The 24,821-nt window shown below is 45.2% G+C and overlaps 1 protein-coding gene across 1 annotated transcript in view; it reads left to right on the top strand.

Moving 5' to 3' along the window:
* The window catches only part of COMTD1 (catechol-O-methyltransferase domain containing 1), a 56,910-nt gene that overhangs the window by 10,581 nt on the left and 21,508 nt on the right, over positions 1-24,821 (top strand). Inside the window, exons 3-5 of the mRNA XM_030203231.1 lie at positions 7,136-7,241; positions 12,629-12,747; positions 20,365-20,419. Coding sequence (XP_030059091.1) covers positions 7,136-7,241; positions 12,629-12,747; positions 20,365-20,419 — 280 coding nt within the window. The remainder of the gene's footprint in view (positions 1-7,135; positions 7,242-12,628; positions 12,748-20,364; positions 20,420-24,821) is intronic.

The raw sequence follows: 24,821 nt of genomic DNA, 5'->3' as shown, positions 1-24,821 counted from the left end.
ACAAATTGTTTTCACAGTGGATATTAGTGGGTTAGAGCCAATAGTCATGAAGATAACCGTGACTCCCCCTCATTTCCTGCCAGGAGCACAGTGCTTGAACAGGAACATATTTTCTTGTTTGTTAGAAAAAGGTGACCAAGAAGCGTGAAAGCAGAAGAGAGAGGGTAAAAGGGTACAGGGTAAAAAAAACAGATCAGTTTTCAGTGACAAGCAGATTAACTTAAACACTGGTGCTGAATATACATCTTATGTAGTCACCTCTGCTGTCACCATCATGTCTCACAAGAAACAGGAAGTACCTGTTCTTACATTTAAAATATACCTTTGTGTAGGCGTTAGCACCAGCAGAATGCAAAACAGAACAGCACAGTAGCAGGAGCAAAGGAACAATGCCATTTTCAGCTTTTAGTAGGTAATAAATAGAAATAAAACAAACCAAAAAATAAAATAAGATGATACCTTTTCTATGGAACTAACTTAATGTATTTTTTGATTAGCTTTTGAAGGCAATACCTTCAGAAATAAGCAAATGATGACAAGTATCAAAATATATACATGCTGAGAAGGCTGGCCACCAATATTCAGCTCCACTTAACCAGATAGTGTCACTTAATATTGGCTGTAAGCACCCATCCCCAAAACATAGTAACATAGTAAATGACGGCAGATAAAAACCTGTACTGTCCATCCAGTCTGCCCAACAAGATAAAATCATTTTACTTGGTATGCAATACTCCAAGGGGAGGTGGAAGGGACTGTGAGAATATAAAGCCTGCTGTCCTCGGAGAATACCTGCTACAGGTAAGTATCTTCGTTTTTTCCAAGTTACATAGTAACATAGTAAATGATGGCAGATAAAGACCTGTACGGTCCATCCAGTCTGCCCAACAAGATAAACTCATTTTTTGTGGTATGTGATACTTTATATGTATACCCAAGTTAGATTTGTCCTTGCCATTCTCAGGGCACAGACCGTAGAAGTCTGCCCAGCAGTGTTTTTGTACTAAATGTTCTGAAGCTAACATCGAAGCCCCTTAAAATTTACACTCCAGCCCATCCATATCTATTCAGCCACCATCAGGGCGTAGACCGTAGAAGTCTGCCTAGCACTGGTTTTGCTTCTCAATTACCAGTGTTGTCACCCAATCTCTGCTAAGATTCTGTGGATCCATTCCTTCTAAACAGGATTCCTTTGTGTTTATCCCACGCATGTTTGAATTCCATTACGATTTTCATCTCCACCACCTCCCACGGGAGGGCATTCCATGTATCCACCACCCCGCTATGAAAAAAGACTTCCTGACATTACTCCTGAGTCTGACCCCCTTTAACCTCAATTCTTGTCCTCTAGTTCTACCGCCTTCCCGTCTCCGGAAAAGGTTTGTTTGCAGATTAATACCTTTCAAATATTTGAACGTCTGTATCATGTCACCCCTGTTTCTCCTTTCCTCCAAGGTATACATGTTCAGGTCAGCAAGTCTCTCCTCATGTGGTTTGCAATGCAAATCCCGGGCATTATGGGGCAGTCTGGGGGTATAGTTAGGGAGGAGATGGCACTTAATAGAGCACAGGCCATATTCAGTGCCAGCATTCGCATAGCTAAGCAGTCAGATAGGACTGCACTAAAGGCTGTGCTGTCTTTGGCCAGTCAGCTATGTGGGTGCCTGCACTGGATATTGTAACAGGAGTAAGCACAAATGAACATCTTACGAAATAGAGAAGAGATCTGCCACGTGGATGATAAAAAGATCTGGGAGCACCCCTTCTCTATTTCATATGATGTTCATGTGTGCTTACTCCTGTTACAATATCCAGTGCAGGCACCCATTTAGCTGAGTGGCCAAAGATGGCACAGCCTTTTGTGCAGTCCTCCCCTTTCACCATTTAGCGGTCATTATATTGGTCCACCATGTGAGTGATAAAAAAGATCTGAGGGCACCCCTTCCCATAAGTACATAAGTACATAAGTAGTGCCATACTGGGAAAGACCAAAGGTCCATCTAGCCCAGCATCCTGTCACCGACAGTGGCCAATCCAGGTCAAGGGCACCTGGCACGCTCCCCAAACGTAAAAACATTCCAGACAAGTTATACCTAAAAATGCGGAATTTTTCCAAGTCCATTTAATAGCGGTCTATGGACTTGTCCTTTAGGAATCTATCTAACCCCTTTTTAAACTCCGTCAAGCTAACCGCCCGTACCACGTTCTCCGGCAACGAATTCCAGAGTCTAATTACACGTTGGGTGAAGAAAAATTTTCTCTGATTCGTTTTAAATTTACCACACTGTAGCTTCAACTCATGCCCTCTAGTCCTAGTATTTTTGGATAGCGTGAACAGTCGCTTCACATCCACCCGATCCATTCCACTCATTATTTTATACACTTCTATCATATCTCCCCTCAGCCGTCTCTTCTCCAAGCTGAAAAGCCCTAGCCTTCTCAGCCTCTCTTCATAGGAAAGTCGTCCCATCCCCACTATCATTTTCGTCGCCCTTCGCTGTACCTTTTCCAATTCTACTATATCTTTTTTGAGATACGGAGACCAGTACTGAACACAATACTCCAGGTGCGGTCGCACCATGGAGCGATTACAACGGCATTATAACATCCGCACACCTGGACTCCATACCCTTCCTAATAACACCCAACATTCTATTCGCTTTCCTAGCCGCAGCAGCACACTGAGCAGAAGGTTTCAGCGTATCATCGACGACGACACCCAGATCCCTTTCTTGATCCGTAACTCCTAACGTGGAACCTTGCAAGACGTAGCTATAATTCGGGTTCCTCTTACCCACATGCATCACTTTGCACTTGTCAACATTGAACTTCATCTGCCACTTGCACGCCCATTCTCCCAGTCTCGCAAGGTCCTCCTGTAATCGTTCACATTCCTCCTGCGACTTGACGACCCTGAATAATTTTGTGTCATCGGCGAATTTAATTACCTCACTAGTTATTCCCATCTCTAGGTCATTTATAAATACATTAAAAAGCAACGGACCCAGCACAGACCCCTGCGGGACCCCACTAACTACCCTCCTCCACTGAGAATACTGGCCACGCAATCCTACTCTCTGCTTCCTATCTTTCAACCAGTTCTTAATCCATAATAATACCCTACCTCCGATTCCATGACTCTGCAATTTCTTCAGGAGTCTTTCGTGCGGCACTTTGTCAAACGCCTTCTGAAAATCCAGATATACAATATCAACCGGCTCCCCATTGTCCACATGTTTGCTTACCCCCTCAAAAAAATGCATTAGATTGGTGAGGCAAGACTTCCCTTCACTAAATCCGTGCTGACTTTGTCTCATCAGTCCATGTTTTTGTATATGCTCTGCAATTTTATTCTTAATAATAGCCTCCACCATCTTGCCCGGCACCGACGTCAGACTCACCGGTCTATAATTTCCCGGATCTCCTCTGGAACCCTTCTTAAAAATCGGAGTAACATTGGCTACCCTCCAGTCTTCCGGTATTACACTCGATTTTAGGGACAGATTGCATATTTCTAACAGTAGCTCCGCAAGTTCATTTTTTAGTTCTATTAATACTCTGGGATGAATACCATCAGGTCCCGGTGATTTACTACTCTTCAGCTTGCTGAACTGACCCATTACATCCTCCAAGGTTACAGAGAATTTGTTTAGTTTCTCCGACTCCCCCGCTTCAAATATTCTTTCCGGCACCGGTGTCCCCCCCAAATCCTCCTCGGTGAAGACCGAAGCAAAGAATTCATTTAATTTCTCCGCTACGGCTTTGTCCTCCTTGATCGCCCCTTTAACACCATTTTCGTCCAGCGGCCCAACCGACTCTTTGGCCGGTTTCCTGCTTTTTATGTATCTAAAAAAATTTTTACTATGTATTTTTGCTTCCAACGCTAATTTCTTCTCAAAGTCCTTTTTTGCCCTCCTTATCTCCGCTTTGCATTTGGCTTGGCATTCCTTATGATCTATCCTGTTACTTTCAGTTGGTTCTCTTCTCCACTTTCTGAAGGATTGTTTTTTGGCTCTAATGATTTCCTTTATCTTACTGTTTAGCACGCCGGCTGACGTTAGTCTTTTTTCCTTTTTTCTAATACGTGGAATATATTTGTCCTGAACCTCCAGGATGGTGTTTTTAAACAGCATCCACGCCTGATGCAAGTTTTTTACTCTGCGAGCTGCTCCTTTCAGTCTTTTTTTCACCATTTTTCTCATTTTGTCGTAATCACCTTTTCTATAGTTAAACGCTAGCGTACTTGATTTCCTAGTTTCACTTCCTTCAATGCCAATATCAAAACCGATCATATTATGATCACTGTTATCAAGCGGCCCTCGTATCGTTACCCCTGCATTAGATCATGAGCACCACTAAGGACTAAGTCTAGTATTTTTCCTTCTCTTGTCGGCTCCTGAACTAGCTGTTCCATGAAGCTGTCCTTGATTTCATCAAGAAATCTTATGTCCCTTGCGTGTACAGATGTTACATTAACCCAGTCTATATGCGGGTAATTGAAATCCCCCATTATTATTGTGTTGCCCAGTTTGTTTGCGTCCCTGATTTCCTTTAACATTTCCGCATCCGTCTGTTCGTCCTGGCCAGGCGGACGGTAGTACATTCCTATCACTATCCTTTTCCCCTTTGCACATGGAATTTCAATCCACAGTGATTCCAAGGAGTGTTTTGTTTCCTGCAGAATTTTCAATCTATTTGATTCAAGGCTCTCGTTAATATACAATGCTACCCCTCCACCAATCCGATTCACCCTATCACTACGATATAATTTGTACCCCGGTATGACAGTGTCCCACTGGTTATCCTCCTTCCACCAGGTCTCAGAGATGCCTATTATATCTAATTTTTCATTTAGTGCAATATATTCTAACTCCCCCATCTTATTTCTTAGGCTCCTGGCATTCGCATATAGACATTTCAAACTATGTTTGTTGTTCCTAAGTACATCATGCTTAGTACTTGACAGTATTAATTGGCAATCTTTTGTCTGATTTTTATTGTTATTTAAAGATACCCGATCTACTACAATCTCTTTTGCAACCTCACTATCAGGATACTCTATCTTCCCTGTTATGGTGATATCTTTGAAAGATACCTTATCCCGAACCATGCTCTTTTGAGCGACTGTCGGCCTTCCCCCCATTTCTAGTTTAAAAGCTGCTCTATCTCCTTCTTAAACGCCGATGCCAGCAGCCTGGTCCCACTCTGGTTAAGATAGAGCCCATCCTTTCGGAATAGGCTCCCCCTTCCCCAGAATGTTGCCCAGTTCCTAACAAATCTAAAGCCCTCCTCCCTGCACCATCGTCTCATCCACGCATTGAGACTCTGGAGCTCTGCCTGTCTCTTGGGCCCTGCGCGTGGCACAGGTAGCATTTCAGAAAATGCTACCCTGGAGGATCTGGATTTCAGCTTTCTACCTAAGAGCCTAAATTTTGCTTCCAGAACCTCTCTCCCACATTTTCCTATGTCATTAGTACCCACATGTACCAAGACAGCCGTCTCCTCCCCAGCACTATATAAAATCCTATCTAGGTGACGCGTGAGGTCCGCCACCTTCGCACCAGGCAGGCAAGTCACCAGGCGATCCTCACGTCCACCAGCCACCCAGCTATCTATATGCCTAATGATCGAATCACCAAGTACAACAGCTGTCCTAACCTTTCCCTCCCGGGCAACATTTGGAGATATATCCTCGGTGCGAAAGGATAATACATCCCCTGGTGGGCAGGTCCTGGCTACAGGAGTACTTCCTACTTCACCAGGGTGATGCTCTCCTGTTTTGTATGATGTTCGTTAGTGCTTACTTCTGGTTCGTTTGGATATTTATCATTTATACCAGTGAGATTTGGGTTTTCTGTTCTGAGTACACTGGATATTGGCCAGCATCCACATAACTTCCGGGTATGGCTGCTGGGTGCCGATTCAATCCCCCCACCCAACTTAGCACATCCCTGATGCTCCCCCTTCCCATGTAGTGTGAGGGAGTAGAAGACATCCCCTTCTGCTCCATTCCCATGTAGTTCTAGGTGCAAAATAGCACCCAAAGACCCCTGGTTGTAGGGTCAGCCCTCCATATTAAAAACATGCCCTTGTATGGAAGGGCTCAGCTGGTACCATTTTGCACCCAGAACCAAACAGGGCAGGAGTGGACAGCTCCTGCCCCCTCCATTACACCACCAGCAATGACTTCTGGGTAAATTCCAATGGTTCTCAGGGAGGTGGGGGTGGGTGGAGGGAGCATCAGAGGCTGCTGTTTGGGAGAATATTCAGGGGGCTGCTGTGTGGGGGTAGAGCATCTGGAGACTACTGAATTGGGGGGGACATCAGGGGGTTGCTAAGTTCAGGGGAAGCATCTGGGGTGGCTGCTGTGTTGAGGGGAACATTGGGGCAGTGCTACATTGGAGGAGCATCAGAGGGTGTGGAGGGCATTGGGAGGGCACTATGGTTGGGAAGTATCAAGGGCAGTATCGGGGGCTACTGAATAGGGGGGAACATCAGGGATTTGGAAGAGCATTGGTGTGTGCTGTACTCAGGGTTGTATAGGAAGCTATTATGTTTGGGGGAACCTCAGGGGGCTGCTGAGTTAGGAGAAGCTTCAGGGAGCTTCTGAGTTTGGGGGAATACTGAGTTTGGCAGGGAATCAGTTCGGGGAGGGGGTTGTAGGATATGACAGATCCCCTTATGCAGGTCCCACCAGCCAGGACCTGCATAAGTACCGGTGGCGAGCAGAAGACTGATCATTCAATGCTGGTGCCTGGGCATAGCCTGGCATTGAATATCTGGATCTAATTTACCCGCTGAATATTGACCATTATATATTCATTTTTGCAGAAGACACGAACAGATAGTCCAGATTCTCTTTTACCTTTTCCATAGACATAAAGTGAGCTCTTTGTTTGCATGTTGCTAACTGATCTGTGAGTTTTGTGTATTGCATTGAATCCTTTAATATTAAAAAAATGTTAATTATAAAATGTATTATGCATGGTCTTCTCACTATGATTTTCATCGGTGAAGATTCATTTAGAGAGCCATATCCCCCTACTTCTTAGAAAAGTTCATTGCAAAAATTGATTTCCAGCTTTTGTCATCATTCTACAAGCTCATAAAATCTGCATCTGGTTTTCTTTTCAAGCGTACCATGGAAGAACCTGAAGGGATGATAATGGTGTGTTGTGACCAAGCTCAGTTTATGGCCAACCTAGCAAAACTCATCTGTGCCAAGAAAGTGCTTGAGATAGGTGAGAGCATATCCTTCATATTAATCAAAATATGAAGTAGAGAAGAGCAGCACTGCTCACTGTGCACAGTTGGTATAGAATGCACTTTGCAAATGGATGTTATATTCATTCTGAGGACAATTTTCAATAGGGCAACTTCCCTAGTGAAAATTACCTGCAAATACGCGTCCATGCAATTGGCATATGTATTTTGCATCTACTGTATTTGCGCTTGGACAATCAGGCCCTACATGCATGCATTGTTTTCCTTCCGCTCGCTGTTTGCTAGAATTCTCACCTGAAACCACCAACTAAAAAGAGTCTTCATGGGCCTGTTTACTATGCAGCGTAAGGGTTTTGCCATTAATGTGTGTTAATGGCAAAACATTTCCACAGTACTATTAGGGGTGGGGGTCAGCATGTGGGAGGAAGTATGGGTATTGGGATTTGATATACTGCCTTTCTGTGGCACAATTAAAGCAGTTTACATTTGTTATATACACGTACTTTCTCTGTCCCTAGTGGGCTCACAATCATTTTTGTATCTGAGGCAATGGAGGGTTAAATGACTTGACCGGAGTCACCAGGAACAGCAGTGGGAATCTAACCCAGTTCCCCAGGTTTTTAGCCCACTGCACTAACATTAGGCTACTGCTCCACATTGCTACTATGGAAGCAATTACCTTATATATTCGACTACAAATCAATGTCATTTATAAGTCGAGGGCAGTTTTAAAACTAAAAAGAGACAAAAATGCTATAAAAGTCGATCCAGAGGGCAGCTACAAAATTAGTAAGCGGTTTCTGTCGTAAAACATATAGGGACAGGCTTAGGAACCTCAACATGTATATGCTGGAAGAGAGACGAGAGAGTGGGGATATGATAGAGAGGTTTCAATACCTCAGTGGTGTCAATATACAGGAGATGAGCCTTTTTCAAATTAAGGAAAGCTCTGGATTGAGGAGGCATACGATAAAAGCAAATAGACTTAGGAGGAATCTAAGAAAATACTCTTTCACTGAAAGGATGGTGAATGCGTGTAATGGCCTCCCAGTGCAGGTTGTAGAGATGAGGACTGTGTCAGAACACCTGACCTTGCTGAGAAAGCTTTATCTTATCTCGGCGCATAAGACGGAGTAGCTCCCATTTAGACTCATCGCTTTGAGACTAATATTACAAGTGGATGTATCTAATGAACAAAAAAGACTTCTGATGCAGGCCTCATAGGCCGAAACACAGCTGTGTCAAGTCTTGTTCATCCTTCAGTAAACAGTTATTTTTATCTGCAACGTCGTCCACTTTTTGAGTCATCTTCGCTGTTTTGTCTGACGCTACATATTTCTGCGGAGATTTGTTTCTTCTGTTGAACATCGGAATTTAAGAAAGCATGGGGCATGCGTGTGGGATCCCTTAGGAAATGAAGAGTCAATGGTTACTGAGGATGGGCAGACTGGATGGGCCTTTTGGCCCTTATCTGCCATCATGTTTCTGTGTTTCTAAGTTGAGGCTTCCTCTCTCACCAGAGCCAGCACCTCTCTTTCCCTCCCTCCCTTCCAGCTCCAAAGTCCAGAATTGCTCTCTTACTCCTCCCTGCGCCAGCCCATGGGTTCAGTATCTCAATCCCCACGCTCCTTGCTGTGCACCTTCAAAAGTAGTATCTTCTATAGAGCCATGGTGGTGCAGCGATCCTCCTAGGCTGCCTGCAGCCTGCTACAGAACATTCTCTCTGATTCATCCTAGCCCCATAAAAACAGGAAGTTGAGTCAGAGGGAGCGAGATGAATCAGAGAGAGTGCTCCAGAGCAGGCCACAGGCAGCCTAGAAGGATCGCTACACTGCTACAGCTCTATAGAAATACTTTTGAAGGTACACGGCAAGGGGGTGGGAATTGAGACGCTGAACCCGTGGGCTGGTGGAGAAGAGATGCAGGATTATGCTGCCGACGGGGTTTGGAGGTGCTTAATTTTTTCAGCCTCATAGATAAGATGATCCTGTTATTTTATTTTAAAGTCATTTTTTAGTCAAAATTTCTTGACATACTCAAGTATATATGGTAACACCTCTGGAGGTGACATTATAGTAACCAAGACCAATGCAGGAGTATTAGGCACCCTAGGTGAACCTTCAGCCTTGTGGTCCCTCTCAATTAACTTTTACACTCCTAGCAACCCCCCAAGATTTTCATACTTAAACTGAAGAACCATGATTATCCCAACACCATCACTCCCAGAACAATCCTGTAAAAACATACAATTGGACATTATCCCCAAAATTTTATAAATGTCACCCAAAGTCAATCATGCAATTGAGTGCATGATTATAGGATAGGGTCAGTTAAGCGCATAACTTAATTGGTGCTAAATTGGCACTTAATTGGCAATAGGTATCAATAATTGGCCTTAACAAGAACTAATTAACAGTAATTTGCAGTTATGTGCATAACTGACTTATGCCTCTATTCTATAAACTGAGCACCTAATGTGTAACTCCAAAGGGGGCATGGGCAGGGGCGGGTCAGGGGTATGCCAAGCAATTAGGTTTGATGTTATAGAATACTGTCATTTAGGCACCTAACTGCCAGTACTTAGGCATGAGCATTTACAACAGCCTTTGAGCAGGCAGAAATGCTCGCAGCTAAAGTTAAGCACAAAAATTCACTTATGCTAGTATTTTGTAACAGCAGTTCTACGCAGAACTGCTGTTATAGAATTTGTGCTTAGTGTGCAACGTCCCGGCACCTAATTTTGACAAGCTATAGAGAATTACCCTCAAAACATTTTGTAAATATATTTATTTAGATTTTGCTCACACCTTTTTTCAGTAGTAGCTCAAGGTGAGTTACGTTCAGGTACACTGGATATTTCTCTGTCCCAGGAGGGCTCACAATCTAAGTTTGTACCTGAGGCAATGGAGAGTTAAGTGACTTGCCCAAGATCACAAGGAGCAGCAGTGGGATTTGAACTGGCAACCTCTGGATTACAAGACTAGTGCTCTAACCACTAGGCCACTCATATACATAATAAGGGCAATTTCCAAAAGCCATTTTAGAAGGGCAAATGGCTATTTGAAATGATAGCTCATTCTTCCTGCAGGTGAAAGCACACACTGATGAGTCTGAATTTATGCAGCTGTAAAAACCTATTATTTTACTTTGACTGCAGCTGCTCTTCCCTCCCCCTCCACCCCAGAAGCTAGTGTTCTAGGTGACCGATTAGTTTGCTTAATGGTTGGGCCGGCCCTGATAGTAACATTTATTAGCGTCTGTGCCATCCTTCCCACTCCTTTCCTACTCCTTTTCCACCTCTTCCTGCCATAGTTCATATTTGCAAAGGGACTCACACATGGGAGCAGTATGGATGAAAATTAGGCAGGGCTCCCACTTAAATGAGCAACTTACAGAATACTGTAAGTTATGCACATCTCTGCCACCTTTTGGTACCTGCACTTATGCCAGCTCCATGGCTGGTGCAACTGTGGGAGCTTAATTAGGAATGCCAATACTGGGTTACACCAGTGGCGTAGCTACATGGGGCCTGGGGGGCCTGGGCCCCCATAGATTTGGGCCTGGGCCCCCCTGCTGACGACCCGCCCGACGCCCCCCCCTCCCGCCGTGAACCCGCTGTCGCCTGCCTTTGCTGGCGGGGGACCCCAACCCCCGCCAGCCAAGGTCCTCTTCTCGCAAAAGGCTTCCTTCTGTTTCTGGCAGGAGTTGGGGTCCCCCGCCAGCAAAGGTAGGTGACGACGGGTTGGCGGCAGGAGGGGGGTCGAGAGGGTCGATGGCAGGGGGGGAGGGGGGCAAAGTCGGCAATGGCGGGGGGGGTCGGCGGAGGGGGGCAAAGCTGGCAATGGTGGGGGGGGCTAAAATGTGCCCCCTCACCTTGGGCTCTGGAACCCCCTCCCGCCGAAGTCTGGCTACGCCCCTGGGTTACACTAGTATTCTATAACAGAACCTTGGCCTCCACTCACCCTCACAAGTCACGGCACATAAATGGAGACACCCAGTTATAGGATTGCCCCCTTAGTGTCACAAGGAAGTTCAATTTTTGTAATTAATGGAACTGTTCAAAATAATGGTGTGAGGTTTGACTCAGAATTCATTGATCCCCATACTGATAGGTTTGATTGTAAAGGAAGCTAGACTCCTTGTTCCACAAAAGTAAATACAGACAGGTATACATGCACAAAGATGGGTCATTTGGTTTATGGGAGATCAATAAGCTTTTATTTGAAGACGCTTGTGAAATCATTACTGAAGTGATAGGGTATTCTGGTCTGTTCATGATTGACTTATTTCCTGCTGTTTCCATGGCCTTTTACTTTTTCTGTTTCTTGAATATATGTGTAAGAAGCAGTCCTGTTGGGTAAGCAGATCAGCTGTTTTGTTCATTTCTGCTGAGTATAGAATTAAGCAGCCAATATATCACTACACAGTTCCCTGATCTGAGCTAATTTTAGGATTTTTCACTTGTAAACCCTCTGATAAATTTACTCCAAAGGTTACATGCATAAAAGTACAAACAGTGACAAGAAGGTATGTATCTTTATACAACTTACCCCAATTCTATAAAAGTCGCTAACAATTGCACACACAAATTTGTGTGTTTACCCAATTTGCATGCACAATTTAATAGAATAATGGGTCAATTAGCACCGATAACTGACATTTTAACAAGCAATTATTGGTGCTAATTGGATTTAATTAAAATTTACACATAAAATTTTGGCGCGGATTATATGCGGGTCCAAAAAGGAGGCATGGCCATGATAGGTCCATGGGTGGGTTGGTGGGGGCGTTCCTTTAATTTATGTGCATTGTTATAAACGGGATCCATGCCTATTTTAGGCACTGGGATTTACACCAAGGTTTCATTGGTGTAAAGAGTCGTACCTAAATGTAGTCGAGGTTCCTGGCGCTTAGCGCTATGCTATAAATTGTGCCTGATTTTAAGCACCTTTTATAAAATAGTGCTATTTTTGCAGTTCTTATTTTGTAGGTGCCATTTGTAGAATTTAGTCCCTTGTGTATACGTGTATTCATGGGCATAGTTTGGGCAGAATGTGGGTTGAACCACAAAGTACACATGTGATTTATAAAATACATACCTATGCATGTACCTGTGCAGTTTTTGTGAGGCTATTTTATAAAAACACATCAGCACCTATGTGTCTTTATTAAACAGCCTCAAAATAGATGTCTACTTGGATTTCCAAAGTAGGCAACCTATTATAACATGACCCTTAATGGGTACAGGAAACTAAATGCAACAAAGTGCATGTTCCCCCTAGGGCTGGCAGTCCATAGGTGACTACTTCAGTCGTAACACCATTTCTGTGATTAACCACAACAGTAAAAAAAAAAAAAAAAAAGTTTATAATTATTGCGTGCAATTGTGTTTTCTGTTTTGTAGGTGTATTTACAGGTTACAAAGCATTGAACATGGCCCTGGCTTTGCCAGATGATGGCAAAGTTGTTGGCTGTGAGGTGAATAATGACTACATCAATATTGGGAAACCATTTTGGAAAAAGGTACCTATAAAAAGATTTTCTACCATATCTGAATGATTTTGTACTTACTGTGCTTTGGATATATTCCGTTAAAATATATAAAGGCAGACCCATACAGTCTTTAGTCCTCATATGGCTCTACAACTTCCTTTGAGAAATGAACTCACGATGTTAGTAACCCTAATTCACCTGATATTCAAAACAATTTAACCAAGCAAGACAAGCAGTGTCGCTGACTATCACTACCGACCATCCCTGCACTATCTGGTTAGTACCAAGGCAGTCCGTGGGTGGAGCCTGGGAGAAGCCGGTACTTAGTTAGCAGTAATGTTTACACTGCCTAAGTAAGTTGCCTAAAGTTATCACCGTGAGGCTTTCAGTAGGGATCTCAGTGGCCGTAATAGAAAAGGAGCCGCAAAGAGCAGGAATGAGTGGGTATCGCTCCTGCCACATGGATCCCATGCTAGACCACGAGGACATTACAAGATAGGCCAGGGAGAGAGGTTGGAGTGGGTTAGAAGGGCCTGGTCTCTACCTATTTGCTTCAGGGAAGGAGGAACATGGGATCATGATCAGGGGATGAAGAAGATTAGAGGTGGCCGGTGAACCTGTGTTTACTTGTGTGGGTCCCGGCCGATATTCAGCTCTGGCTCTCATAGGTGTGTTATGTGGGTCCCTTCTTTATATCAGCCGGGACCCACATAATCCTCAGCAGCTTCTATATCATGAATTAGTCTCAGATATTGAATGCTGGTGTCCGGACATGGGCTGGCACTGAGTATCAGGGCTAATTCTGCTCGCAGCGGTCAACATTTCAAAAATATATCAAAACTATATACAGCTGACTGCCGTTAGCTGGATATCAAGCAGAATGTTCTTTTACCGCATGGTGGTAAAAAGATCCCTGGCGTGCAGGAAAAACAGTCCCCACCGCTAGCACAGGGCCCTTTTTCCCCGCAGCTTGGTAAAAGGACCCCTTAATGTCCATGGGGCAGTATTCAGTGGGACATTCAAGTAGGAGAGGTTTCTACCAGCTGAACTAGATTGTGCCACAGGTTATCCAGGCAGGCCAGGTTTGGGGTCAGAGTCGAGGCAGAGCCAGGAGTTACCCAGGCACCACTGATACTCAGTACAGGTAACTGAATAACTATTTTGACAAACAGGACTGCATAAAAAGCAGTCCTAACAATCCTGGTTAGTTATCCGGGCCCTGGCATTGAATATTGGCAGTACCCAGATAAGTTCTGGGACCTGCCGAACACCAACATATTCAGCACTGGTAACCAGGTAAGGGTTGGCACTGAATATCAGGGTCTAATTCAGCCTGCACTGGGTGACATTTACAAAAAAATACTGCCCGCTGTAGGCTGAATATCGACAGGCATATTTATAAGTATGGAGACAGACCTTTAATACTGACTTATGATTTTTTTATGTATTTATGTTTATATTGTCATAATGATGGCCTTCAGGAATCTCCAAGCTGTCGACCCCCCTATCCTATCCTCTCACATCTCCAATCTCTTCCCTTCCATCTCGTCTTCTGAATCTGTCGACACGGCTGTCTCTACCTACAATGAAATTCTCTCCACTGCTCTGGATACCCTAGCACCATCTGTCTCTCGCCCCACTAAGCGCATTAATCCTCAGCCCTGGTTAACCCCTTGCATCCGTTACCTTCGCTCCTGCACCCGATCTGCTGAACAACTCTGGAGGAAATCTCGCACCCTGTCAGACTTCACCCATTACAAATTCATGCTATCCTCCTTCCAGTCCTCCCTATTCTACTACTACTACTACTATTTAGCATTTCTATAGCGCTACAAGGCATACGCAGCGCTGCACAAACATAGAAGAAAGACAGTCCCTGCTCAAAGAGCTTATAATCTAATAGCCAAAAATAAATAAAGTAAGCAAATCAAATCAATTAATGTGAACGGGAAGGAAGAGAGGAGGGTAGGTGGAGGCGAGTGGTTACAAGTGGTTACGAGTCAAAAGCAATGTTAAAGAGGTGGGCTTTCAGTCTAGATTTAAAGGTGGCCAAGGATGGGGCAAGACGTAGGGGCTCAGGAAGTTTATTCCAGGCGTAGGGTGCAGCGAGACAGAAGGCGCGAAGTCTGGAGTTGGCAGTAGTGGAGAAGGGAACAGATAAGAAGGATTTATCCATGGAGCGGAGTGCACGGGAAGGGGTGTAGGGAAGGACGAGTGTGGAGAGATACTGGGGAGCAGCAGAGTGAGTACATTTATAGGTTAGTAGAAGAAGTTTGAACAGGATGCGAAAACGGATAGGGAGCCAGTGAAGGGTCTTGAGGAGAGGGGTAGTATGAGTAAAGCGACCCTGGCGGAAGATGAGACGGACAGCAGAGTTTTGAACCGACTGGAGAGGGGAGAGGTGACTAAGTGGGAGGCCATCAAAAAGCAGATTGCAGTAGTCTAAACGAGAGGTGACAAGGGTGTGGATGAGGGTTTTGGTAGAGTGCTCGGAAAGAAAGGGGCGGATTTTACGGATGTTGTAAAGAAAGAAACGACAGGTCTTGGCAATCTGCTGGATATGAGCAGAGAAGGAGAGAGAAGAGTCAAAGATGACCCCAAGGTTTCGAGCTGAGGAGACAGGGAGAATGAGAGAGCCATCAACAGAAATAGAAAACGGGGGGAGCGGGGAGGTGGGTTTGGGGGGGGAAAATGAGAAGCTCGGTTTTGGTCATATTTAATTTCAGGTGGCATTGAGACATCCAGACAGCAATGTCAGACAAGCACGCTGAAACTTTGGTTTGGATGCAAGGTGAGATATCAGGGGTAGAAAGGTAGATTTGGGAGTCATCAGCATAGAGATGGTAGGAAAAGCCATGGGATGAGATTAATGAACCAAGGGAAGAAGTGTAGATAGAAAAGAGGAGGGGACCAAGAACAGAACCCTGAGGTACGCCGACAGGCAGAGGGATAGAAGTAGAAGAGGATCCACCAGAGTGAACACTAAAGGTGCGGAGAGAGAGGTAGGAAGAGAACCAGGAAAGGACAGAGCCCTGGAATCCAAGTCAGGACAGGATATCGAGAAGTATGCTGTGATCGACAGTGTCAAAAGCAGCGGAAAGATCAAGAAGAATGAGCATGGAATATTGACCTCTGGATTTAGCCAGTAATAGGTCATTGGAGACTTTAGTAAGCGCAGTTTCGGTTGAGTGGAGAGGGCGAAAACCAGATTGTAGTGGGTCAAGAATAGCATGTGAGGAGAGAAAATCAAGGCAGCGGTGGTGAACAGCACGCTCAAGTAATTTGGAGAGAAAAGGAAGGAGGGAGATGGGTCGGTAATTAGAGGGACAAGTAGGGTCGAGTGAAGGTTTCTTAAGGAGAGGTGTGACCACAGCATGTTTAAAGGCAGCAGGGACAGTCGCAGTGGAAAGTGAGAGGTTGAGAATGTGACAGATAAAAGGAATAAGAGCAGGAGAGATGGCATTAAGAAGGTGGGTGGGAATGGGATCAGAGGAACAGGTGGTACATTTTGAGGAAGAAAGGAGAAGTGTAGTTTCCTCAATAGTAACTTCAGGAAAGGAGGAAAGGGAATGAGGAGGAGGAGAGAGAGGGGAACGGACTAGTGGAGGGAGAGGTGGTGAGGTAGAGAAAGCAAGGTTTATCTTTTGAACCTTTTTGTGAAAGAATTCAGCAAGGGTCTGAGGAGATAATGAAGGGGGAGTTGGGGGAGGGTGCACCTTGAGGAGAGAATTCAATGTGGTGAAGAGAAGTCGAGGATTAGAGCCAAGAGAGTTGGTCAGTTGGATATAATAATCCTGTTTGGCACGTGAAAGAGCAGATTGGAAGGAGGTCAGCATGAACTTAAAGTGTAAGAAATCAGCAAGGGCCCGAGATTTCCGCCAGAGGCGTTCGGCGGAGCAGGTACAGGAACGTAGGTAGCGGATATTAGAAGTCAGCCAAGGTTGGGGTTTTGTACGCCTTACAGGGCGGGTCATCAAAGGTGCAAGAGTGTCTGAGGCAGAGGATAGAGTATTGTTGTAAGAAGAAACAGCCTCGTTGACAGATGTGGATGGTGCCACAGTAGAGAGGAGGTTTGAAACATGGGAGGATAGAGATGAAGGGTCAATATCGTGAAGATTCCTAGATAAATTAGATAAGATAGGATGGGACTGGGAGGGAGGAGATTTAAGTGTGAAAGTTATAAGATGGTGATCAGAGGAGGGAAGATCAGAGGCAAGGAAACTAGAGGGTGAACAGTTGGAGGAGAAGATGAGATCAAGACAGTGACCATTTTGATGAGTGGGGGAGGTGGAGCATATTTGGAGATTAAAGGAGGACGTTAAAGCGAGTAACTTGGAAATATAAGAGTTGGAAGGATCATTAGCAGGAATATTAAAGTCACCAAGGATGAGAGAGGGGGAGGAAGGATCATGGAAGAAGGCAAGCCAGGCATCAAAGTCACTGAGAAAGGATGACAGGGACTTATCAGGGGGACGATAAATGACCGCTATTCAAAGAGGCAGAGGAGAGAAAAGGCGGATAGAGTGGACTTCAAAGGAGGAAAAACAGTGAAATTGGGTGGAAGAAGGGGTTGAAATCTGGAGGAGGGAGAGAGAAGTAGTCCAACACCGCCCCCACGCCCAGCAGGGCGAGGAGTATGTGAAAATAGATAACCGCCATGGCACAGGGCTGCGACTGAAGCAGAGTCATCAGGGCAGAGCCAGGTTTCTGTTATGGCGAGCAGATGGAGGTGACGTGAGATAAAGAGGTCATGGATATAGGCGAGTTTGTTACAGATAGAGCGGGCATTCCATAGGGCGCAAGAGAAGAGCAGAGAAGAGGAGGGGAGTAGAGAAATAGAGATGAGGTTAGAGAGGTCGCGGTGAGATCTGTAGAGTTGGGATAATAGTTGGTGAGGGGGGCCAGGATTGGGATTGATGTCACCGGCTGAGAGTAAGAGAAGGAGTAAAAGAGAGCGGAGGAGAGTAGGAGAGGTGTGGCCACGAAGGCATCGAAGGCGAGAGGTATTTAGGTGGAATGGGGAAGGCAAAATGGACGGAAGAAAGAGGCGGAGATTAAAAGCCAAGAGGGAGGAAGAGGGTAGGAGAGAAGGTGAGGTGATGAAGTCGATGGATGGGCAGTGAGTTCCTGTAGCGGAGAGAGGTAGGGGGTGAGGGAAAAGATTAGGAAGGCTCAGGGCTAGGAAGAGAATATGAATAGGGGCCATAAATGACTGAAGTACTTTAGCAAGATTAGATGTAAAGAGAAAAATGCCCAGCGCCGTTAGGCGCGCGGCACCTAGAGCGGAGGCCCTGAGTGGATCAGAGTGGACCTGGGTGTCACCCCGGAGAAGGCTGTAAGGATATGCAGATGAGCTGCAAGTCCTCCACAGCACCTGAAAGGCAGCCGGTGGTAGAGCTGGGCACCTCTCAGCTGAGGAAAGGCTTACCAGGGGATAGGCCGAAGCCAGCGCTCCTCCCCCTGAGGGTCGCCTGATCCTAGCCAAAAAGCACCTTGCCAAACAGGAATATTATTCTCAATTAACCAATTCTCTTGGCTCCAACCCTCATCGCCTCTTCGCCACCCTCAACTCCCTACTTAAAGTGCCCTCCGCTCCCACCCCCCCCCCCCCCTCACTCTCTCCTCAAACACTTGCCGACTACTTCCGCGACAAAGTGCAGAAGATAAACCTTGAATTCACTTCCAGGCTTTCTCCTCCCTGTGACTTCTTAACCCACTCCCTCAACCAACCTAACCTGGCCTCCTTCTCCTCCTTCCCTGAGATCACCGAAGAGGAAACTGCTCGCCTTCTTTCTTCCTCTAAGTGCACCACCTGTTCCTCTGATCCCATTCCCACCAATCTGCTTACCAGCATCTCTCCTACAGTTAACCCCTCAATCTGTCACATCCTCAATCTCTCTCTCTCCACTGCTACGGTCCCTGACACCTTCAAGCACGCTGTAGTCACACCACTTCTCAAAAAACCATCACTTGACCCCACCTGTCCCTCTAACTACCGCCCCATCTCTCTCCTACCCTTCCTCTCCAAATTACTTGAACGCGCTGTCCACAGCCGCTGCCTTGATTTCCTCTCCTCTCAGGCCGTCCTTGATCCGCTTCAATCGGGCTTTCGCCCACTACACTCGACAGAAACAGCACTCTCTAAAGTCTACAATGACCTGTTCCTTGCCAAATCCAAAGGTCACTATTTCATCCTCATCCTCCTCGACCTATCCGCCGCCTTTGACACCGTCAATCAAAATTTACTTCTCGACACACTGTCCTCATTCGGGTTCCAGGGCTCCGTCCTCTCCTGGTTCTCTTTGTATCTTTCCCAACGCACCTTCAGAGTATTTTCTAATGGCTCTTCTTCCACCCCGTCCCGCTCTCTGTTGGGGTTCCTCAAGGATCTGTCCTTGGACCATTTCTTTTCTCGATATACACCTCTTCCCTGGGCTCGCTGATCTCATCACATGGTTTCCAGTACCATCTCTATGCTGATGACACCCAGCTTTATCTCTGCACTCCCGACATCACAGTCGAAACCCAGGCCAAAGTTTCGGCCTGCCTTTCAGACATCGCTGCCTGGATGTCCAACCGGCATCTGAAACTGAACATGGCAAAGACTGAGCTCCTTGTCTTTCCACCCAAACCCTCTTCTCCTCTTCCCCCACTTTCCGTCTCTGTTGACAACGCCCTCATCCTCCCCGTCTCTTCAGCCCGCAATCTCGGAGTCATTTTTGACTCCTCCCTCTCCTTCTCTGCCCATATCCAGCAGACAGCTAAGACCTGTCGCTTCTTCCTCTATAATATTAGCAAATCTCGCCCATTCCTCTCTGAACAGACCACCCAAACCCTCGTCCACTCACTCATTACCTCTCGTCTTGACTATTGCAACCTTCTCCTCGCTGGCCTCCCGCTTAGCCACCTATCCCCCCTTCAATCTGTCCAAAATTCCGCCGCAAGTCTTATCTACCGCGTGAACCGATACTCTCATATCACCCCTCTCCTCGAGTCACTTCACTGGCTCCCGATCCGCTACCGTATACAGTTCAAGCTTCTCCTATTGACCTTCAAGTGCACTCAATCTGCAGCCCCCCATTACCTCTCTACCCTCCTCTCCCCGTATGTTCCCACCCATAACCTCCGCTCTCAGAACAAATCACTCCTATCTGTACCCTTCTCCACCACCGCTAACTCCAGACTCCGCCCCTTCTGCCTCGCATCACCTTATGCCTGGAACAGACTTCCCGAGCCCATACGCCATGCGCCCTCCCTGACCATTTTCAAGTCCTTACTCAAAGCCCATCTCTTCTCCCTTGCTTTTGGCGCCTAACCACCTTCCCCATTCATGATACCTACACTTACTACATAGTTTGTTACCTTTAGATTGTAAGCTCTCTTGAGCAGGGACTGTCCTTCCCCATGTTTAAACTTGTACAGCGCTGCGTAACCCTGGCAGCACTGTAGAAATGCTAAGTAGTAGTAGTAGTTTTTAATTACAGTGTATGTTTGTGTCTTGAGTTGTTAATTAATTGTATTTTTTACTATAAACCACCTAGAACCTGGTCTAATAGCCTTTTAAACAAAATTTTAAAAATAAACAAACAATGACTTTTCCATTTTAACCAGTTACTGTATTCAGACTCCTTTGTTTCATAATTTTAGGCTGGAGTGGAGCATAAAATTGATGTGCGCATTAAACCAGCAATTGAAACACTTGGTAAGCCAATATATGTGGATGACCAAACACCTTGCAGAGGTTTCTTTCTTCCTCTATCTTTTTCTGACCATTATACTAAATGGTGTCCTGAATGTTGACACTAAAACCTTACCAGCTGATATTTAGTCAGCGATGGTCAGCTGGCTAAATTAGCCCTGAATATTCATAACTGGGTTTTTTGGCATTAAAAAAAAACACCCCTCCCAGTCCACCAACAATGCCCCCCTCCTTCCCTCCCCCCCCCCCCCCCCCCCCCGCCACAGCTATAGTCAAAGCCCCCTCCACTTGAGCTGCTGTGAGAGGTTGCGGTAGCCATTTTTTCAGTGATATCAGGTAGGCCCAAGGGGGGGAGCCTACCTAGACAGGGGAGGCATTCCAGGGGGAGTGGAGGGGCCTTGATCATGGCTCTAGGCTGGGGGGTGAGGTGAAGGAGGGGGCTTTGTTTGGAGTCTGAGAGGGCAATCGGGGTTTTTTTAATGCAAAAATATTTATGTGAGTGCAGGCCAATATTCAGTGTCAGCTCCTGCATAGCTAAGCGGCCTAATATATTAGGACAGCTTTTGAGCTTTCCTAAATTAAGCCACTTAGCAATGCAGGTACTGGCACTAAATATTGCTGGCACCCGCATAACCCTGGGCTCCTCCCTAATACTGCCCCCTATACTGCCCTTGACCTGCCCCTTTTTTTTGTTGTGGTGGACAGAAGCGATATTCAGCGGCATTGCCTGCTTTAGTGCCACTGAATTGGGGGTTAGATGGCAAAAGACAATTTAAGCAGATAGGAACCTCTCCTGCCCGCTTAAATTACTTTGAATATCGGCCAGCTGCTTTTTATCCACCCTTCTAGTGTCATAACATTTTGTGATTAATCCTGAAATTAGTCATTGAGAACAATGATGTTTGCTCAGAAGCCAAACTGATCAATATTTAAACAGCATGATCGACGTTTCTTTCAAACACCAGCCACAGTATTTAAACATATACACAAGGAAGAGGGTGGTGGGGGGAATGAAATGGGGTAAAAATTAGCATGCTGTATTGTTATATCTCATTTTACGAATATTATTGTTCTTGACATTGTGTGGTTCTAATAAAAATACATATTAAAAAAGAAAATAAATTTTCAGTGCTGGCTGATACTAGGTTATCGGCACTATTCAGGTATCGCCCAGATAATGGCGATACTTAGCGCCATTAACCAGATAGCAGTCTGTATATCCTAGGGCAGCCTTTGTGGTGTCCTAAGTTATCTGGATAGTTTTCCATTAACGGTGCTGAACAGTTCTCCTTCTAAGGTGAGCGTGTGAGCAATCACTCATACAAATCAGGTTGCTAGGATGAAAGCCCACTGCATTAACCATTAGGCTACTCCTTCACTGTATCTGATGTGGTCTCATTCTGTTCAGAGGAGCCATCGTTGAAGGAGCCATTAGAGGAGGGAGAGCTCCCTCTTGAGGAAGGGGATGATCTGAAAGTACTAAGGTGGTTGCATAAAGACGAGTTCAGAACTCTTATTTCTGAGGCATTGGTGGTGCTTTCCATTGAGGAGCCTTCTGCATTGGCAACAGGAGTTCCATCTAAGGCCTTCCTGATGCATCCAAACATTCAGGATCTGATTACAGCAGAATGGGTCTCACCAGACATGGGGCTGAGAGTGGGAAGAGCCATGACTAACCTCTGCCCATTGGTTCTGGAGGATAAATTGCAGCTTCCCAGGATGGACTCCCTTGTTTCTACAGTGACTAAGAAGACCACATTGCCAATGGAAGGGGACATTGCCCTAAAAGACCTACAGGATAGGAAGCTAGAAGGCTAACAAACCTTTGAAGTAGCCTCTTTTGGGCCTTCAAGTGACAGTGTGCAGCTCGTTCATGGCAAGAGCATGCCCAAAGTGGCATCAGCAGTCTGCAACACAAGAAGGGCGCCATAATGCCCAGCTGGAAGTGGGGTTGGGCTACTTGGTGGATGCTATTTGTGACATTATGGGTTACCACCCGTAGTATGTCTTTGGCAGTCACGGCACAGCAGCTCTGGTTGCGGCATTGGGCAGCAGATGCAACATCAAAGTCACTTCTAGTCAAACTGCCGTTTCAGGGCAAGTTGCTGTTTGGAGAAGATAGCAGTAACTTGCTGAAAGAACTGGGGGGAAACTAAGCCACAGCGGTTGCCAGTCTGGTCGTCCATCTTTAGGAGGCTCTTGATCTCGATTTCAAGACAGATGGTACCGGCCTGATCATCAGCAATATGGTCAGAAGTCCCGAGTTCAGGCACGCCAATCTTCCTTTCATGCAGACAGGTAGTCCTCCTTGCAGTCAGCTAATGTTACCACCCTTCTCGGCTGGACTGTAGTGATGTGCTCCCAGATACCTGATGGTTGTAGTCGTGGCGAATATCCAGGGAACACACACTCACAGCCGAGGGAGTGGAACAAATAAACTAACCTCGTCCTTTACTCTCAAAGAATAAAGGAGGAAAAGAAGCTTAATTTAGGATTTGTTCCTGAACTGGAAGAACCGCACCTTCAGATTTACAAATTATCTTTTTCTTTATTGAATACAAATGCAAGCAAATTTTCATTCAAATAAACTCAGATTCACAATTAGTGTGAGGCTTAATAGAACTGCAATAACATATTCAACATTCAAATGTAGTTTTACATGTATACCCTTAACTTTTTCTGTTTCTTTCAACAGAATCACCTAAAAAGGCAGAAAAGAACCTTTTCAAATAAATATTTAAATTGTCTTTTTGTCAAAATCAGATATTGGTTTTAATACTCTTTCCTTGCTATTGATGTCAGAATTTGAGTCTTTATGGGTATTATAGATGTTTGTGCAAGGATCTCACTTGAACCCAGAACACTTAGCAAGTCAGGAAAACATGGATTTTTTTATATTTGATGTTGTTCTGTTCTTTAGTTTTCCCTTAAAATGTTGTGAAAAAATAATATATTTCTTTCAACACCCTTGGCAATGTCACTTAGCTGTAGTTGAATTTATTTAGGTGATGTCTATCTTGCTTTGGAGCTCATCTGGAACCCTTCAGAGGATGATTCCCCCACATTTCTTCTCCTAAACCTCACTTATAAAGAAAATAAATGGAGGCAAGACCCTTGAACTCCCTCTGTTCTTGTTCCGGCTCTGGTGACTATTAACCAATTCTCAATACTGTGGCCAAACTTTCTAATTGAAATAAAATAAGTTAAAGGTTTTCTCACTACAAAACCTATTTCTCACTGTTGATTCCCTGTTCTAAAATCCAGCAGGCTTCACACTGCATTCAGAGATCTCACACAGTAACCCATTCCATATTCAAATGGTGATTCAACATTGCATCTCACAGACTTCACATATAAACATAACAGTTCCCTGCACAGCTATCAGATCAATCTGGAGATTACAGCATACTCATACAAAAATAGTGCTGGATTTTCTTTAATCTGCAGTCTGATTGCAAACCCTGTACTGAACTCAGAACTCTCACCAACAACACACCTTTCCCACAGACACCGCTTAATGGCTTCTTTTTCCAAATATCAACTTCACTTCTCAGTCCTTCCCCTGTGTCATACTTAAAATCCTTACACACTTTTTTAGTTTTAAACAATTTTATTGATGACCTCTCACAGACAATACAATATTCATACGCTATGTTCAAGATACATCAGGAAACAAATGAACAACTTGTAATCATAACATAGAGGTAGCCATCACTTTTCTCTTTAGCTTCCTCCCTCCCTACTCCCAGCTATTTCTCTTTTATCCATACCTCTATATCCCTCCCCGCAACCCCCCTTCTGCCCTTCCTTACCCCTCTAATATTCCTCCCCCCTGTAACCTCCCTCCCCCCTTTGTCCACCCCCCTTCCAGGCAGCTACATATCTCCAATAGCCCAGGGAAATTGACCTATTCACTATCTAAAACCTGTAGCTAACTGCGCTGGGTCCAAGCTCAGTCGATTAAGGATGGAACTTCGGGCCCTAGGGGCTAAAGCATTAATATATGATTCCCATATTAAGTAGAATTTACGCTGTGTTTTGGGTTTATAATATGAATCTCGCAGCTCCATTAGTAGCAACGCATGCCACCTGTTGCGCCATTGCCAAAACGAAGGTGCCTCTAAATGTATCCAGTTAACTAAAATGCATTTTTTTCCCACGAGACATGCTTTAAAGATTAGCAGGTTATGACTAACGGTACCTTTCCCCTTCAGTAAGTCGACCCCCAAAAGGGCCGTTTCCGGTGTCAATGTCACCCTCCGCCCCAGGATTTCGCCTAAGAACTTCGCTATTTGTTCCCAGTAAGCAGATATCGCTGCACAAGCCCACATAGCATGATAATAGTTATGATTGGGATCTCCACACCTACCATAAGCTGATGATTCCGCCCTACCCATTTGATATA

Source organism: Microcaecilia unicolor, chromosome 5 (assembly GCF_901765095.1).
Source record: "Microcaecilia unicolor chromosome 5, aMicUni1.1, whole genome shotgun sequence".
Taxonomy (NCBI): domain Eukaryota; kingdom Metazoa; phylum Chordata; class Amphibia; order Gymnophiona; family Siphonopidae; genus Microcaecilia; species Microcaecilia unicolor.
Note: the sequence above shows the minus strand (reverse complement) of the source record. Positions and strands in the feature narration are given on the sequence as shown.